Raw genomic sequence first — 19,179 nt, 5'->3', positions numbered from 1 at the left:
CAGGGGGCGCCGTCCCCCTTCGTACGGGCGCGCGCGGCGGGCGGGGGCGTGGCCGAGGCGGGGCGCGGCGCGGGGATTGGTGAGGCTGCGGCGGGGGCGTGGCCAGGCGGGCGCGGGGATTGGTGGGGCGGCGGCAGGGGCGGGGCCGGGCGGCGGCGGGGGCCGGCGGCGGCGTGGCCGCGCGCGCCACTCGCGGCGGCGATGTGACCCGGGCGGGCGGGCAGCGGCACCGGCACTGCCACCGGCCCGTCCCGTCCGCGGCCCCGGCCCGCCCTGCCCCGGAGCCGCCCGGCCCGCGGACTCACCCCCCATGCCCGCTCACGGCCGCCCGCCGGTAGCGGCTGACGCCTGCGGGGCCCGAGGAGGCGATGGCTGCGGATCTGGTGGTGCTGCTCTGCCTGGCCGCCGCCGCGGCCGCCGTGGAAGGTGAGGGGCGACCGGGACTACCGGGAGCGGGTGGGATGCTGAGCCGAGGGTCTCCGCGCCGCCCGCGGCGTCTGCAGCTGGGGAGCAGGCGAGGAGCGACTCCCCCGCCGTAAGGCACCGGCACGGGGCTGGATCCCGGCCCCGTGGCCCCGGCCTCTTGTGCCAGCCCGGGTTACCTGGCCCGCGGGCGGTGCTGGCAGCCCGTGCCCTCGGGAGTGGGCCGGTGCTCACTCGGGGATGAGGAGGGAACCCACCCTCATCCCCGTGGGGCGAGTTCCGGCTCTGCTCCCCTTCCCTGCGGAGCCCAGCACGGGGCCGCGGTGGGGTCACCTCCGAGGTCCCTTCTGGTCCCCGGGACCGAGGTGGGGCCATTTTCGGAGCGCCGTCTGGGTCCCCTCTGGTCCCCGGGGCTGTGGTGGGGCCGCCTCTGGGGGCCGTGGCGGTGCACGGAGCCGCCTCTGCCAACCCTCCTCCTCCCAGCCCCGGCGGAGGATGGATGCGCCAGGAGCCGTGGGCAGGTGGTCTCTGTTTCTGGGGATGAACTGAGCCGGGGGACGCGAGGTCGGGCCATGGTCACACGGAGCAGGTGCGTGCTCGTCCTCTCAGCACGGTTCGTGCCAGTGGGCTGGGATCTTTTCCCCGTCTCCCGCTTGGTCGTGGAATTGGCTGGGCAGCGGGAAGGTGCCTGCAGCCGAGACCCGGGCTCCGGGCGGTGGGCCTGGTGGGACAGCCAGCTCACCCCAGCCTTGGTGCTGTGTCGCTGCTCCGTGCCCGGCATGGCTCCTGAAGTATTGCTTCGATTATTTTTTCTCTTTATTTTGCCGCTGCCACCTTTCTTGGCGGTACAGCAGCAGCTCGTGGCAGGGGCTGCCGAGCGCTGGAGCGGTGGCTGCGCGCAGGGGATGAGGTGCAGCCCCTCGGTTGTGAGCAGCGAGAGGCGCGCAGGTGGGGGAGATGATGCTCAGGGTTAGTCGTGGGGCTGGCCCTCCTTGGTAGGTTTTCATGAGTACGGTTGTGGCTGAACTGGAAGCTATCAGAGATGGCAGGAGACTGGCTCAGCTTCGGGCAGCGAGGAGCTGGTTCAGGAGCTGGAATGCTGCTCCGGTGGGATTTGGCCGCAGCTCCGCTCTGCTCTCAAGCACGGCTGCTGGATCGTGGCGGGCAGGCCCGCTTGATGCAGCATCCCCTTTCCGCTGGCTGTTGGCTGACACTCGTGTTTGCTTTTCGTATTTCTTGGGCTGCCTCATGACATCTCTGTAGGAATACCTGGAGGTGGGAGTGCTGGTGCCATGCGTGATGCACCGAGCGCGCGTTTGCTCGGTGGCGAAGCCGCGCACGAAAAGACGAGACCTGTTAGCAGCGCTTCGCTCGCCGGCGTTTGCAGCGTCAGCGGCTTGAGGCACTGCTGGAATTGCGGCTGGATGGGAGACTTCGGCTCCCTCCTGGTCTGAAGGCACTCCTGGGTGCCACTCAGGGTGTTCCCCAGCTCTCCCCGGGAGCGCTGGCAGAGTCGGTGTCCCTGCCCAGGACCGAACCTGTTGAGGAGTGGTGATAATTTCTACTCTGCTGAGGAAGTTGCTTGGATAGTAAAGTAGTATCCTAGGAGAGATTTCAGATTTCAGGGAAAATTTTGGATGGGGAATTTCTGAGGTAGAGCAATCAAATCTGATTTGGAGTTAAGGCGAGAGTCTGGTTATGTGGTCATATAAAGAAAATGCCTTTTTATGTGGTTTATTTAAATCTTACTGAATCTTTTGATACAGAGGTTGAATTTGCTAGATTGAAACATGGTTTTCTCTAATGGATCTGGAGCATCTCCTAGGACCTGCCTTGCCCTGGGGTCTGGCTTTTCCCCTGGAACATCGGCGAGGCTGAATTAGTCGGCAGCCCTCTAACAGCACGGCAAAGCCACGGCTGGCGCTTTGCTCTGCCCTGGGCTGCAGGAGCAGCTGAGCCAGGGATGGCTCCCCGCATCCCAAATCAGCCAACGAGACAAAAAGTCTTTTTTTCGTGATGTTGGGGGAGGCATCTGGGGGCCTGGGCCCGGCTGGAGTTGGGAGGAGGATGCAGCTGGGGTCAGGGTGCAGACTGCCTCCAAACCACCCTCGTTATTCTCCATGAAACCTTGCTAACTCATTGCCTGCAGCTCACAAACCTGGATGTAATATAGTCACTTATCTGACTTTTTTAATGGTTCCTTAATTTTTTACTAAATCCTGTGGTTTAGCTGACCCCTTTTTGCTGGACACCTGTACGTTTGTAGTAATTTAATTTTTTTTTTTTGTGGCTTGTGAAGAGGAGGAAGGATGTGAGAAGATGACAGCACCAAATACTCTGTCTCTCCCACACCCTGCAATCAACTCAGGAGCTGCTGGTGTGCTCTCTCTCTGTTAGCTGAACCAAATACAATCCACTTAGCATATAGAGAGGGTGGTAATGGACTGATGTTACGTGTTTTAACTCGGGTTGGAGCTGTTGGTAGGTCAGATGAGGCTGATGACCATTTTGGTGCAGCTCCTCCACGTACTCTGTTTCTCCTGCCTGGCCTGCTCGCATCTCCCTGCCTTGCACCTGCTCTTTTAAAATCCAGGATTTTCTCTCTCTGCTTGCAGCATCATGATAAGCAGAGCACAGGAGGGAAGTGGAAAGCCCTGCTTGGGGCAGGTGAATCCAGCTTAGTTTTTCTTCCCCTGCTTATCCACCGGCTTCAGAACTGTCACCCGGGAGAGGAGCAGGGATGGGGTTTGACTGGAGAGCGACATCCCTGGCTTCTGCTCCGTCCCTGGCCGCCCGCTCTCCTCCCTCTTGGCTCGGGATGCACACATCTGTTGCAGGCATCCTTCGGGCTTCCTGCGCTTCCACCAGGCGCCGGAGCGGTGCCTGTGCCGAGCAGGCTGAGAGCCTCCCTTCCCTCAGCCCTGTGGGCTCCCACCTCTTGCCCAGCTGCTCCGCCCCGAGCTCAGCCCTTCTCAAGGAGAAGCTAGAAATAAGTCTTCAGGAGGGAATTTGTAAGTGCAGATGGTAACCTTCATGGGAATTTGCAAGTGCTACTATTCAGCTGTCCGTTTACTCTTGCTTTCTTTGCTCAAACTAACTGCGGGGGGAAAAAAGAAAGCCCTAAGGGGAAAACCCTTATTCTTGGCATGATGAGTGAATCCAGATCCTGTCAGCCTGAAGGGAAAGTGTTTTGTCAAGTCATAGAAAAGGGGCCTGACATTGCAGGTGCTTATGTTGCTTTTTTTTTTGTTTTGTTTTGTTTTGTTTTGTTTTGTTACTAGTTCCTGGTAGCTCTGCTCATGGAGAAGGTGGGGACTGTGTTTTCCTGTTCTTTTGGATATTGGAGTGCTGCATGCTCTCCCATGTGTTAAGTGGCCCTGTCTACTGTGGCATGAGCTGCCAGAGGTGCCTCTCACCCATCCTGGGTGAAGCTCCTGACACCACAACAGGACAGAATAAAACCCTTCCATTGGTCTTAGAAATCGGGAGAAAATAAGATGTTTGATGATGAAAGAGGCCAAAAATGTTTGTCTGGATCTGGACCAGGCTACGGTGCTGAATAATAGATGTTTCTAGCAGAGATGGGTTCTGTAAGCTAAAGAAATATTCAGATTTGATGAAAAAGGGGAAATGATGCTTTGGACAGTGGGTAACTCAATGCTAGTCAGGTCAGCAAAGTCTCAGAGACCCAGTCCTGGTGCAGTGGGAGTGCTGTGGGATGAGGCTGGTGGAAGTGGTGCTTAGAGGGAGGCTGAGGCTCTCGTGGTGTGTGTGCACTGCGCTGGCTGAGTCCAGCCAGCTTTCCCAGCTGTGGGTACCCTGAGCTCAGCACACATGGAAAGGGCATCCTGCAGGAACTCCCAAAACCGTGTGATGTTGTCCAAAGGTGGTGCTTTGCTCCCTCTAAACAGTGTTGGTATGAGGAGTCATTTAACAGCACAGCAAGGCTGGGTAAATACTTGGGGTTGCGGGAGGAAACGCTTCCCCCAAATATTCATTAAGATTTGAAAGTGCATTTCAATTTGACCTTGTTCTGCTGCAAACAGAGCTCTCAAGGGTTGCACGCATCAATACTTGGCCAAGGCAAATATTAAGGTTGGATGTTGACTGGGTGGCAATTTGGGAAGGCATCTCCTCAGCTGCAATGGTAGGAGGTTGGAGTGAGTGTTGCTTACAGGCGTCCCAGGTTAGTGTGGGAGCAGAAGGGTGCAGAAGGGGATGGAGTGATGGCAGAGTAGTGTCAGGAGAGAGCTGTGACTTTGGGTGGCCCCTGGACTGAGCTGGTTATTGCATTGTTCAGCTTTTAGGGGTAAACCCACAGTCATTCCAGAAGTGAGCAGCTTGAGAGGCTGCCTGGGAGTGTGCAGGGAAGGGAATGGGCGCAGAGCGGGTGCAGACAGCAGGTAAAGACAGCACAGCCCTTTCCTTGGGGACAGTGGGAGCAAATTCTTGCCCAAATTAGCTCCATGGCTTTCCAGATAAGTGGAGAGTGTGGATGGGCTCCCTCCTTCCCTGTAAATGTTGCTCACAGCCACAGCTGAGGTTCTGGAGCTCTTTTATTTTGGTCACCATCCATTTTCCCACTAAGACACATCATGGGAAATAGTGAGAATAACAGGACACGTGTTTTGCAGGCACAAAAGGATCTGTGCTCTATTTATTTATTTCTCACAACTTTTGAATTATTAAAGTGCGTTCAGGGGAGATTAACTTTCCCTGCTCAATATTTATTATTGTTTCATTTCCCTGAAAGTTGGAGCTACAAGAGCTTTGATGAATGGGCTGGAAGGTTCTGTAGTTTCTCTATTGCTAATCTAAATATGTCCGTATCCTTTGCTGAAAAGCTAATTTGTAATTTCCTATGGTAATGCTGCTTAGTGAATTATAATGATACACCAGGGCCTGCTTTTCATCCCAGCCCTCTGTCAGGGGAATAAAGCTACCACTGGAAAGCGGTGTGAAACCTGGAAACTGGCCATTAGTCCCCTAAATTTTTGGTCTAATAACAGGAATCCAGAAAGCCTGTGCACCATCTGGTCTGTTTTCATCCATCTGCCCCCAGGTTGTTTCCAGGCATGGGAGGGGTGCCCTGTGCTGATGCTACGACCTGTGGGTTTGCGTCAGCGACCAGAGCTGGATGGTGCACGCAGTCGCTGCTTCTGGAAACCTCTCCCACCACCCCAATTAGAACCAAGTGTTATCAGTCTTTTGAATAATTGAAGAGGCTTTCTGTTGAATATTTAATTACAATAATATTTGGTTAGCAGGGGTTGTTGGGCTCAGTTTGTGCAATTGAGAATTGTTGCAAGAAAGGCTGTTAAAAGAAAATGTTGTTGTCTATGATCATTGATTTATCTTTTTTTTTCTTTTTAAGCTAATCAGTTACTTAGTTGAAATTGGTTAATTAGCTCAGCTCCATTAAGATTCTTCAGCATTTAAACTTGATGTTTCTAAATAATTATAGTTTTGCCTGCTAAGCCCACAACCCAGGGTGACCTAATTACTATTAAAGCAAGACGTGCTTTGGTCTGGCTTTAATAAGTTCCTGCTGGGAGCCCCATGGTGAAAAATCAGAGGCAGCAGTTCAAAGAGGAAGGGGCTTGTGCTGAGCCCTGGACAAGGAAGATGAGTGTCCTTCAGCTTCACTTATTCCAACTTAAACCAAGGGTGCTCTTGGTTTGGGAGGAGAGTCCCAGAGCCATCCCATGGTTGACATCTCTGTACTGTGCGCTTATGTCACAATGGATGGTCATGGCAAGCAGTTGTTTGGAAGAGGTGAGGGTTAAGATTGGTTTTAGTTAATTGATAAGTGTTAATTTGCTTTTTTTCCCTTCTCAGTCTCAATAAGCAGGATGAGTCCTTTCCAGGTCTTTCTGGGTGGGGGCAGAAAAAAAACGTGGTATTAAGTTAATCTTGGTGATTTTTAACAATGTTAAGGTTATTTAGGTTATTACTAAGATCTAGTGGAAGTTGTCCCTGCCCATGGCAAGGCAGGGGAGGGACAAAATGATCTTGTGGGTCTCTCCCAACCCAAACCATTCTGGGATTCTAGGATTCCATTTATTTATTTATTTATTTATTATTTGGCAATATCCAGGCCAAATAATTTGGCATTAGTAAATGCCCCAGGTATGTGCTCATTAGTTAGTGAAGGAAATGTTTCTTATCTGGGGAGGTATCCAGTCAGGGTTACTGGTGGCTGGAGCTTATGAAGCTTTAATTTGTTATGCAATGAGTAAAAGTGGAGGGTGGGAATAGGTAAGAGGCTGTGGAAATCTTCACTTGCAAGCTGTTTCCTGCCATCCTTGATGGGGGTTTAATCACAATTTCAAAGGATTGTTTTATGATGATTTCTCCTCAAAAGCCCTTCTCTCATCCCACCTGCTTCTCCAATGCACTGGTACCCATTGTGCCACATCCCAGCAGCAACTGGGAGCCAAGCTTTGGATAATTCAAACCATTTTTTAATTTTGATAATTTTGATAATTCAAAGCATTTTCCTTGGATTGCTCCAAGCATGGCTGGGATTTGGTGTCTTGGCCTGACTATATACTATTTTTATGAGAGGATGGGCAGCTTAGCCCACTGGGTGCTCCATGCTCCTGGCTCTGCTGTCTCCCAGGAAGCCTCTGAAGTCCTGCAAAGCCCAAGACCTGTTGCATGTCCAAGTCTTTCCCTCCCTTTCTCTATTTTCTTCGCAGGGTGGAGCAGTGGGATGCTTTTATTTGTGTGTCCTGGGGCAGGGCAAGTCACCTTCAACTCAGGGTTGTGGGCTGCTTCTCCTTGAGCCCCAAAACCTGGGCAAACAGGGCTGCTGTGTCTGCTTGGATCAGCAGGTCAGTGTCCCCGTGCTCGCTCTCTGCCGTGGGGTGACCTGGCAGGTGACACCCAAAATGCAGCTGGGTGTGATGAATTTGGGGGTACCTGCAGCTTGTGTTGGTTGTTCCTCTCCTGGTGCTAAAACCCACACCATGGGTGGAGGGATGGAGCAGGGAACAGCAGTGTTTGAAGTTTTATGGAGGTTTCTCATTTCTTTTCCAGCAATCAGAGGCCAGGGACGGGCCTTTGATTACTCGAGGCCTCTGCTTGCTTCAGCCACTTCCGTAGCTGCGGGGTTGGAGCCGGCTCATTATCATCCTCACTAGGGCCCTGTTGATATGAGGATAATTGCATTTTGCTCAAAAGACATTAAATCACCGTGGAACAGGCAGAGGGGTGTGAATTACATCTTCCCCGGGAAAACTGGGAACTCAGCAGTGGAGTTAAAAGGGAAACCCTGTTCTCAGGGGGTTGGAGGAGAATGGGGCTGGCTGTGGGGGGCTGATCTGGGCTCATTGGGCAATCCCTGCCCTCTGAACGGGGGGAACTGAGAGGGACACAGCCTGATGTACTGGAGACAGTCTGGGCCTGACCTTGGTGTTTTCACCAAAGTTCTGTAGCTTCTTATTTCCAAATGCCCAAGGAACGGGATGAACATGCAGGGAGAGAGCACGAGTGGGATGCTCTTGCAGTGCTCTGTTTGGTGCTGGGTTTGCTTTTAATTTGAAACAAATGTGTTTGGAAGTAACAAAATTGTCACAATTGTACTGTCAGAAGTGTTTCCTGTGATGGTTTTGACAAGTCCAGGACCTTTCCCTCCCATGATGTACCCATGGAGCTGGAGAGGCTGCTCTATAGCTGTGTTTGCCCTTACCATGTGGCTACCATCCCTGCTCTTCTGCTGTGATTATTTTTTAAGCAGTTTTTATTTAGTCCTGGAAATTATGAGCATTACCTGGCTGCAAGTGAACTTGGAGCACAGATCTCTTCCCCAGCTTGTGGAGTTTGGCTGAAATTTTCCAGAGTGAAGCTCTACACAAGTGGGTGAATCTCCTGGAGATCTGTGGCCTTTACTGCCTGTGGTTTGCTCCTTGAGCTGAAATTGCTGGCGGGGGTCTAAGACGTATGAGCCCATCAGGCTCTCAACAGAGGCACTGTGAAGTCACATACAATGATGTTATTGTGACCAGAGATGGACTGTAAAGTGGTCATTTCTGCTTTAATGAAATAAAAGAGGATCAGTTCTGTACTGTGTTTCCTGGGGAGGGATGTGTGGCTCCTTGAGCCATGCGCATTGTGCCAGGTAGCCTCCCTGTTGCTCAGTCAAATGGAGAAAAGCAGGAATTGAAGGCATTAAAGTGTCTTTTTCTTTGGACCCAGCTCAGGTCGAGCCCTGCCAAGCTCTGTCCACGGGCTGGCAGTGCCCCCCGGCCCCTGGATGCTGCAGCCGACTTGCTGGAGGAGAGGAGGTGGCTGCTGGGAGCTATAAGGACACGAGTTAAGGGTGTTCTGTATCCTTCTAAAACTCAGCTTTTATTCTCAATCCGTGCGTGGGTTTTTGCTGCGCTGGCGGCGCTGCTGCGCGCCCGCGGGAGGGAGGCTGCTCAGAGCCTGGCTCCAGAGCCTGCTCAAAGCCATGGAAAGCTGCTCATAACTTCAGTGGGCTATGGCTGAGGAAAAGGAGCTGCTTTGAGAGAGGTGCTGCTGCTTCCAGCCCTCTCCAGCTCTGCTTTGGTTTTTTTGTTTTCTTTGCTGGGCTCCGCTTGCCAGGGCTGATCAGGGATGAGGAAATCCCTGCTTTTTGCATGGTTGGGTCTTTAACTTGTGGGAAGATGGTCTGGCTGCCTCCCACCAGTGGGAACCACTTGGCAGCATCCCTGAAAACAGTCCAGCTGCCTCCCACCAGTGGGAACCAATCGGCAGCATCCCCAAAAATGGTCTGGCTGCCTCCTACCAGTGAGATGCACTCACATCATTCCCAAGATAATCTTTTGTTAATAAGTCTCTCCATCTCCCTGGTGAGGGGGCTTGGGGAGTGATGGGTGGGTGCCCACCTTACCCTGTGCCCTGATAACTCCTCTGTTTTCCCACTCTGGGCCCCTCCTCTCTGGCCTGCATGGTCACTCCCATCTCCTGAGTCACCAGCCCAGCAGATTTTTGGAGGTGGTCTGCAGCAAGGCACGTTTTTATTTTGTTCTTTAAAGCTTTGTGGCGTTCAGGGGAAACTGGGATGTCTTTGAACCATTTAAGGTATTCCTAATAGGTTACCTTGAAAGCTTTCTGCAGTCTTGAATGAATCAAAGTGCAAATGTTTATAATGCAACACCCACACAGGCTGGGAGAGGAATTTTATTAAGGCAGGAGAGTCAGAAAACAATAATAATAAAACATGTTTTATGAAGTTGGTGAGAAACTTATAAACTAGGTGGAGTTTTACAGCAGATGAATATGATACAAGTTGTAAATTTGAATTCCCAGGCTGGTCCTCAGGTCCTGCTCTTTATTACCTGAAATAACATTCTCCACTTTTAATAGCTGGCTGCGGCAGAGTGAGCGTGGTTTTATCTTTCTAAATGATCCACCATGCGTGTCTTATAATCAAACTTCTGCCCATCCTCAGGTTTCCAACCCTTTCCTTGAGCAGCATAGCGGCTGTTGCCAATTAGCAAATTGCTGCTCTTTGCTTTGCTGTTACAAGGGGAACTTTGAGAATCCTTCAATACATCCACATGTCTGGATTACTGACATTTTTTTCCAGCAGAAACCACTTTATTTTCTGATAAGAGAATGTTTTGTTAATACATCAGCAAAAAGGGACTGAAAGATGCTCTTGATAAATCAGTATTTTGCAGTATCAACCTGCTGTGTTTCCCTGCTCCTGGCACTGGTGGGAAGCATGGGGGTGTTTGTCAGAGCATTGTTGTGAGGGGATCGATTGCCTTTTGAGGTGTTTGGGGTCTGTTCCCATTTTTCTTTCCCATGTTGCCTTGAGACTCCCCCTCTTTCCCCAACAAAGTTTCCTTGTGGTGCAATCCAGGGACCGGCGAGGTGTCAGAGCATAAGGTGGCTCTGTCCATGTTCCAGGGGTGGCTTCCCAAGGGTGGCATGTGTTGACTTCCTGACTCCCCTCGGTTCCTTCAACCCCTCTGTGCCACTTGGCTGTCAGCAGCTGTACGTGAGAAAAGGGTATAAAAATGGTGTCTCAGTCCCCTGTCCTGTCTGTGCACACACCAGCAGATTATTCCTCTTGAAAAATAAGTGATTACTTAAGTAAAGCATTTGAGCTAATGGCCAGATTATTCTCTTTAAAATGGGAAAGTAATTAGGGATGTTTTTTAAATAGGCTTCCCACCCTTGGATCTGCTGGGATTAGCCTGTGTGGGTGTGTAAATATTTAGTTTCCAAGTGCTGGTTTTTTTTTTTCCCTTTTCCCCCCCCCTCCCCTTCCTTGAAGTAACAGTGGCGATAAGTGACAGAAATGAGGCAGCAGCTGTTCTTGGACGCTTTCCCCAGCATCCAGAATATATTTGGAATTAAAGATGACCCTCAAAGGAAAACGAAATTGAGGTTCTGCTAGTGTGATGTACCAGGGGTTTCCTCTGTGTGTGTGTGTTTGTGTGAAATTGAAGAGAAGTCATTGGGTGCTGGGATGTTTGGGGTGATGGAGAACAAGTCCAACTCTGAGTAAGAGCTGTGGTTGAGCATGGTGGGTTTGATCTTCTGCCCATGGCTGCCTGCTAGCTGGAGGGAATTTTTGAGCTTGTTCCCCTGTGTGGAGGTCTGTCTTTAACATCCAAACAATTTAGACTTCGTGTACCAAGGCGCTTTGATGTTTGGCTTCAAAACCGTGTCTTGTTTTGAAACTTGTTGCAGTGCTTGCAATGTGTTGGTGAAGCTGGGAAGGCGAGCAAAAAGAAGCTGAAAGCTGAAGCAAAATATGCAATTAGATGCAAAAGTGGTTTTAAGTGAGTGATGTGATGGAGTTGCAGATTAAAGGGATGGTTGGAAGCAGTCATTCAAGCAGCTCTCTTCAAGGTCTGCAACCCTGGAGACTCCTGCAGCTGAGGAGCATCTTGCCAAGCCAGAGGAGGCCAGATCTTGCATTTCCCCCATCCGTCCAATGGATAAATCCCAAGTCCTAGTGAGCCACCAGAAGAAAACCTGGCTCAGAAGCAAACCTGCAGAGCCCCAAGGTTGGAGCAGTCATTGATATGCCATGTGTCTTTGGTCCCGTCCTGCTTCTGGGAGGTACTTAGGAGACACTTCTGGGCCATCGGTGCTTCAAATCTTCATGCACCCATCATTTTTCTTCTGTCAGGGATTATTTATTGCAAGTATTAACCTGGAGCTGCTTTCAGGTGCCTCAGTCATTTTTTAAAGGCTTCATTTGTGCTGTTCAGCTGTTTTTGGCAATTTGGGACTTTTTGTTTGCTTGCCTGCCTGCTGGAAAGCCTTCAGAGGTTGTTTAGGAGGCAAGGGGAGCCTGTAGATCCAGATTTATTTATTTTTTTTGGGTTATTATTATTATTATATATTATTATAATTAAAACATATTTTTAGCAGCTGAAATTCAAACCCGTCTGGGTATTTATACAGCAAGATGTTTTGGATGAGGAATAGGCCAAGAGAGTCATGTGATTGGGGCTAACGTGAAACAAAAGAATCCATTTATTATCCAGGCAGGAAATTTGTTCCTCGGGATGTTGTAGCTGCAGACATAATGATTTCATTTCCTCTGGTTCACCCAGATTAATGGCTTGTGCTCTTTTGTTTGTGTGCCTCTGTTATTCCTGCAGCCTGGCTTCCCCTCCCACTTCGTGCTGGTGTGTGTGAACATGTGTGCGACTGCCCTGGGCGAGGAGGGGGCACAGGGGTCTCCAGGCTGCAGCAGGATGCTTGGGATGGTGGGGTGGGATGCTGGGAGAGCTGAGCAGAGCCCCAGGGACCACCTGGGGAATCCTTCCTGGCAGTGATGGATGATGTGTCTGGGGGTCTTCTCCTGTGTCTCTGGGGATCTTGTGCATTTGTGGGGGTTTTTCTCCTGTTTATATTTCTCGGGGTCTTCTCTTGCTGTGGTCACCAGAGCAGTGAGGGGTGTTTTCCTGTGAAGGTGTGATGGGATGAGTGAAATGTAGTGTTTTAGACAAGTGTGAATGTTGTGGCAGGTGTGACAGCAGTGTGTCTTCACCACAGCTGTGTTCCAGGATTTTTGTAGGTGTTGAGTACCTGCTGGGAAACCCAAAGCTTTGCCCGCTCCCAAACATCAGGCTCTTTCCCCAGGGAGCGGTGCTGATGCAGAGCGATGCAGGCATTGGCAGCATGGCTATGAGTGAGCAGCACCTTCCTGGTTGTGTGAGTTGGCCTTTCATTCCAGGCTGGTCCCAGCTCTCATGGGACCACTGGAGGCCGGTAGTACCTACACTCTGTCATTGATAAAAGCCCAGCAGACCCATCTTTGTGAACACTCCAAGATTAGCAGCAGCCTTAATCACTCCCTTTCTCTTTTTCTGAGTGTTTGCCTTTCAAAAGTGATGTGGCAGGAAACTGGTGCCTTTGTGTTGCTGTTGCCTGGTGGGTCCTTTTGGGGTTTTGGCAAGGAACTTTTAATTTACTGTGTGTAGGATGACCCAGTCTTCTCATCTGGATTAATCTGGAGCAACCTCATGGAGCTGAGAGCACCCATCCTCAAATGATGAGGACTTCAGTGTGGTGCTGCCTGGAGAAGGATTGGTGACCATCTTGCTGCTCCTATGACTGGCTCTTCCTCCTTCTTTAGATGTTTCTACTCCAAGCTGGGGGAAGAGAGTTTCTTCCACTTCTTCTGGAGGAGGCTTTTTTGCAGGGACAAAACTCACTGAAGGAAGACCCTCTTAGCCGTCAAGGTGTGTGTGCCACTCCTGCTACCATCTGTCTGGGACCTTGGTGTACTAACTCCATCTTGGACACATATTGCTCCTTCTTGGTTTTGTGCCATGAGGGGTGCAAGCCCACTATTCAAATGCTGCAGACGAGAGGAATGGGAAACTGGTACCCTGTCAAGCCCTGGACGCTTTCTTCCCACCTGCCTGCCCTCCCAAATGGCTCCTGTGTCGCCCAGGTGACAGAGTTTGCGAGGATATGACAGCTCCGTTGCGCAGAAGATGATGAACAGTAATGAGACCCAGAGCACAATGTGCACTTAAAGTGATTTATTTCAGCAAGGAAACCACAATCAGGGAGGATGGGTCACCGTCATCAGGAGAAGAGGTGGGTATGGAGATGAGCTTCAGGGGAACTTTATCATCAACCAGCAATGCTTTAAAAATGAGCAGAGCTGGTGTTGCATGAAATGGAGCTGTTCTGGTTGTGCCGGGACCATCCCTCACCTGCAGCAGATGGCAGGCACTTCCTGGGCTTTGGTCAGTGACTGGGCTGGCTGACTGGGGGGCTTCTCCTTGGTTACCTCCTGCAACTGTGCTGAAGATTTTTGGTGAAGTGTCACCCGTGTGTAAAGTCAGCATTTGGGAAAGGAGCCTGTCCTGAGGAGGAGGGGGAAAAATACTCCCTGAACCCGCCTTGGCGCAGATCCCGGCACGCAGATGGCCGCCCTCATGCTGGAGCCTTTTCCCAGCTTGCGCAGGCGCTGGGACTGGAGGCAGGGGTGTGCCAGGCAGGCTGGCTGCCAAGTGGCACCTCCTGCCAGTCTCCTCCTCTTCCTCCTCCCCTTCCTCACCCCCAGGGCCCATGGGAGCTGTGGCTGTGCAGCAGCTCAGCTGGGCACTTCAGCTTGCCCAAAAAACTCAGCCTAAGAATGGCGCTGAGCAAAATCTTGTGGTTTAAGGTTGGCTTAGAGTAGTGCTCGTGTTTCCTCCCTTCTCACAGAAGAGGCTCCTGGCCTGGGGAGATCCCTGGTGCTGCCTCTGTGCTGGCATGAGCTGGGGAGGCAGGCAGCTGTTCCCCACTGCTTCTGGCATCATTTGGATGATGCACCATGAGCCTACAACAAAGGGTCCTGACCCCTGTTGATGAAGAGCATCTTCCAAGGTGGTTACAATTGCTGGTTGTTGTTGGGGAATTTGGGCAAGGATTTAACCCAGCCCCAATGGCCCATCATTTGAATGGGTGTTTAGAAATCTCAGCAAGCACTCACCAGGCCAGCTGTGTGTGTACATTCCTAAAGGCAGCCCAGACTGATAGGAAAGCTTTTTGGATAGGTTGCAGGATACAGTTACAGATCTGGCTGCTGATTGTTTTGTCCAAATCTAAAAAGCGGAGAAGAAAAAAAAAAAAAAAAAAAAAAAGGTTAAGTTGGGAGAGCCCAGGATGAGTTTCCAGGGCATTTTGGGAATTCCAGAGCATTTGGATGTGGAATATCCAGAGCAAAGAACCCAGCAGGGTCTGCTGATGGGGTGCTTTGCCCTTTCCAATGTACCTGTTGGCTTTGCCATGTCCATTTCTGATGGTGGTGGGGACTGGATGGGTGATGGGCTTCTCCGCCAAGGCATTCTCAGGGATGCAGGCAGAGCTTTCCGCCATCCCATCCGTGTCCTGACGAAGGCTTCCCTGTGCTGCCAGCAGCCCCGTGTGCTGCTGTGGTGGCACAGATTTATTGCTCTTTGCCTCGTTTGCACTCGCGAGCTGACTCCATATGGTGCAGAAGCCGGAGAGACGATGCTCGGCACGGCCGGCGCCGGGCTGGGGGGCGGCACAGGAGCCGACGCTTTTGCAGCTTGCTCCGTTTGAGGTTCAATATTTCCACCTCCTCCCCTTGACGACTGAGCTCCCGCAGCTGCGGATCGCTCGTCATCTCCAGCGCAGCCAGAGCATCCCTGTGTGATTCCACTCTCACCCTGCTGCTTTCCCACTTCTCCCCCTGAGATCCCCTGTGCATGGGTGGACCAGAAATGCTATTTTTTTTAGTTCTTAGTTACTCATGAAATTTTTGGCTGGTCCTCCAGAAGGCTTTAGTGTGTGTCAGAAACTGCATTAAAAAATAGAGGATCAATGTGGCTGCAGCTGGTCTGTGGTGGTGTAAAAAGTGTTGGTGGCTGGGGGAACATGGAGCCCTTGACTGCGCTGGGAACAGTTGTGCCTGGGCTAAGCTTGAGTCCCCTGGCAGTGCTTGCTCTGAGCAGTCTGTCATGTTTGTGGCTCATGCAGAATCCCTCTGACATTTTAAAATAAGATCTAGTAAATAGGAGCTGGATGGTGCCAGATGCAGCTCTAGGTGCAAGGGCTCTCTGACAGCAGGGCTGGCATTTCAGATTTAGGGCTCCATGAGACGCCTGTTTTTGTAGCAAACGTGAAGCTTTCCGGGAGAACATGGTCCAAGACAGTGACTCATTCTGAATCTCTAAAGATGTGATGGCGTGTAGGGAAACGCAGGATAAATGTTTTGATTTTTAGAGTTTTCCTCACAGGCGGTGCTACCCTGGAGTAAGGCAAAATAAATCCAGTGGAGAAGGAGAGCTGTGGGGAAAGAGGGGGGACAGGTCTGGCGCATGAATTCACCGAAGCTCGGTGCACCCGCTGTACTCCAGCACTGGAAGTTGGCTTTGGAGCCAAGCATGTGGCCCCTGTAAGACATATGGGAGCCCACTTGGGAGATAGCCTGCAATTTCATGGGTCTCGTGGATCCAGGCATGAAGACTGTGTATCCTTGTAATTCATCCTAACACATGTAATTGCAGATGCTATTGATGTTTATGGCAGCTCTATCTTCTCAGACGACTAGTTGTGTGTTTAGAGGCTCTCATTTCCAAGGGAATCCCAGCTGATAAGGAGCCCACTTCCATGGAACTCATTAGGCTTCAATGGCCCTTGTCTGCAAAATCTCACATGCTGCTTGTATTTATTATTTTTTATCTCTTTTTGGAGTTCCTTGCTTTCTGATAGTGTGATGAAGTTCCCTTTTCCCGAGAGAGGAGCTCCTGGCAGAATGTCCTTGTGGATGAGCTTGCTTGCTTCCACTGAACCTGGCTGGAGCACACCACATGCAGCCCACGTGTGCACTTGGATGTTGACCAAGATGTGAGCTACGGAAAACTAGTGGAAAATAGGAAGTTGTTGGCTTCATTGCCCAACAATGTTTGGATTATTCTCAAGACTCTGTGCTGCCCCAGGATGTATGATGGTCTGGGGTTCTGGATCCTCCTTGTTCTCTAGGCTGGTGAGGTGGGTGTCCAAGCCAGCTGGTCTACACCCAAAGAGTCCAGTGATGTGAGGCCGCTGTGCCCAGCCTGTGCTGGAACCACCTGACTACATGGACACGGGACAGAGTATCCTCAGGCTCCTGACCTTCAGCCTTCATCTGCTTTGCCCTGTGCTCCTGAGGGGTGATCTCATGGATGCTGAAGACCAGATGAGTGCTCTGCCCACCCTGAGTAATCTTTCTTCAAACCAGACCTTCTCCACCACTTAGCCGGACCTTCTCCGAGGCAGTCTCACAAAGATATTTGGAGGTTAAGGTTTCTGGGAGAGCCTCTGCCCATCCCTGGTTGGCTGAGTTCCTCTTCCACATCTTGTGGAGGATGAAGTGAGTTATATGCCAAGCCTGACATATGGTGATTTCTGGGGCAGGCTGTGGCATTCTGAGAGGTTTGCTGGCAACCCAGCCTTGAGAAAGCAGGGATGGGGATTTAAATGCATAGTGACATTGTTCTGGAAAAATGTTCTCTTCACCACATCATCTGCCTGCTCCCAATGGGCCCTTGGCATGGCTGGGTCTGTCTTGGGCAGGGGGCAGGGTGTTCATTAAAGTGCTCTCTCAACCCTTGTTGCTGCTTGACTTTGAGTTGCCAAGACATAAATGGTGATGTATGGACGGTGACCTGTGTGTATGGTGTGTGTGGATTTTGGGTATCCCGGGCCTGTGTGCAATTATAAAAAGTATGGTATCAGCAACTGATTCTGTCCTGACAGGAGCAAATGAGTTCCTGATAGTTGAAAACTTGTTTCCAAATTTTCTAAAATAGGCTTGCAATTTAGAAAACAAAAGGTATTGAAAGCCCTATCTTTTTTTCTCTTATCTTTCCATTTGATTTGATCCCCTTTGTTTGTTTTTTTCCTGTGATGTGTGCATTTTTGGGTAATTCTGTCATTTCCTTCCCTTTCCCTTATCTCTCCCTGTGCAGTTCTCTCTCTCTTCCTTTCTATCCCTCTCCCCCTCTCCCTCCCCTCAGTAATTTATTTGCAAGCAGGTTGTCTCTTTGATTTACTGTCTCTCTCCTTGGTAGGATTATGATAAATGGATTGTATGGCTTCGTCTGAGCTTGCCCAACATCACGTACCCATGCTGGGTCAGGTCCCTTCAGAGCCTGGAAACCAAGGGAAGATGCTGGGGCTGGAGGTGGAGTGAGAGTTGTGAACAGGACTTGGTCCATATGGTCCTGACATGGCATCACCTCCTGAACTTTTTTGGCTGGGGTTTTGGTTTGGGTTTTTCTCTTGCCACACATGTGTATGAATGCTTGCAAAAATGGAAGCAGGTATTTGATTGGGTTCTTTCAGGCACATCAAGCAGCATATTTCAATTGACTGTATCCTGATGTGGGGAGTGTTTGCCACTTGCAATTAGAGCGTTTCATCCCGCGGCACAGCAGGCAGCGCTTTATTGATAAAGTTGTTCTGTAGTTGCTGAGCAAACACCCCCAAATCTGAGCTTCATTAAGTTATCGCCTGCCCTGTTGCGATGCATCTTCATTGTGCGCTGAAATCCATGGCACTGATGGGGGATCCTGGAGGAGGCCAGGACTGTGCTGTGCAGCCACAGCTTAATGCATCCCATCACAAATTGATAGAGCACACTTGTCCTCGCCTGATATATAGAAATTCCTTCCTTTACCAGCTGGAAGTGAGGGGTATTTTGGCCACCACAGGTCTCCTCGTGCTGGCAATGGCTGGGATGTCTTTGCAGAGCAGGCTTGGCTGCTCCTCTCTCCTGAGAGGTTCGCACAGACCCTTAAAATACAGGAAGGTGATATTTTGTGTTGACTTGTTGTTGTTTAGCGCATCCTCCCCCTCCGTGTCTGGGTTTGTTACTTGGTGGGTAATCCTTCATAACGAACCCGCGGGAGATTGATGGGGAGAGCTCGTTATGCACTTCCAGAGCCGTTCCACCGTCTTTCTGTAGCAGCAAAATGCACCATTAAAGGCAGAGAGCCCTGGGAATGATGGGACGTAATTAGTTGTTGCTGTAATATTTTTGATTGAAAGCGCAGAGATGCTGGAAGCGGCTTGGGGAAGTCAGTGCTCTCAGGAAGCTGTGAAGAGCAGCAGCTCTTGTTGGAGGGGAGAGGCTGATCCTGCTCTTACCTTTGCTGCTGCTCCAGTGCTGTAATTAAACCATCTGGGAGATGCCACAGCGTTCCTGCTGTGCAGCCGCTGGCTCCAGCACGGCAGCGCTCCCCTCACAGTTCCAAGCAGGAACCAAATGGGGAGTCCTGCAGCAGAAGAGACATTTTGGGTGGGATGTGCCTCCAGCAGCTCACTGCCTTAATCCCTGTGGCAGAGCTGTATGGATTTCGTGTTCCTGCTTTTTCCTAGCCTTGTCTAAATTTCAGGATGTATAAAAAACTTGCACAGGCAGCCCTGGGTTTGTGGTTAAAAGTGTGGTCATGAAGAGGAACCTGGAATTACTCAGGAAACTTCCTGGTGTGTGCTTGAATGCTTTCATGGAATCACAGAATCCCAGAATGGTTTGGGTTGGAAGAACCCTAAAGCTCCTACTGTTCCACCCCCTGCCAAGGTCAGGGGTACCTTCCACTATTCCAGGTTTCTCCTAGCCCCAACCAGCCTGGCCTTGGACACTTTCAGGGATGCGGCAGCCACAGTTTTCCTGGGCAACCTGTGCCAGGGTCTCAGCACCCTCACAGGGAAGAATTTCTTCCCAATATCCAACAGAAATGTACTGTCTGTCAGTGGGAAGCCATTCCCCCTTGTGCTGTAACTCCATGCCCT

General features: G+C 50.9%; 1 protein-coding gene across 2 annotated transcripts in view; it reads left to right on the top strand.

The window, feature by feature from the left end:
- Positions 1-276: 276 nt before the first annotated feature.
- The window catches only part of EPHB1 (EPH receptor B1), a 77,390-nt gene continuing 58,487 nt past the window's right edge, over positions 277-19,179 (top strand). The window contains exon 1 of one of the 2 annotated variants that reach the window (XM_033516731.1): positions 277-426. In XM_033516731.1, coding sequence (XP_033372622.1) covers positions 369-426 — 58 coding nt within the window. In that variant the 5' untranslated portion in view covers positions 277-368. The remainder of the gene's footprint in view (positions 427-19,179) is intronic. The other variant, XM_015638147.2, reaches the window with a different exon arrangement.

This window comes from Parus major, chromosome 9 (genome assembly GCF_001522545.3).
Source record: "Parus major isolate Abel chromosome 9, Parus_major1.1, whole genome shotgun sequence".
NCBI lineage: Eukaryota > Metazoa > Chordata > Aves > Passeriformes > Paridae > Parus > Parus major.
This window is presented reverse-complemented; position numbering and strand designations above follow the sequence as displayed.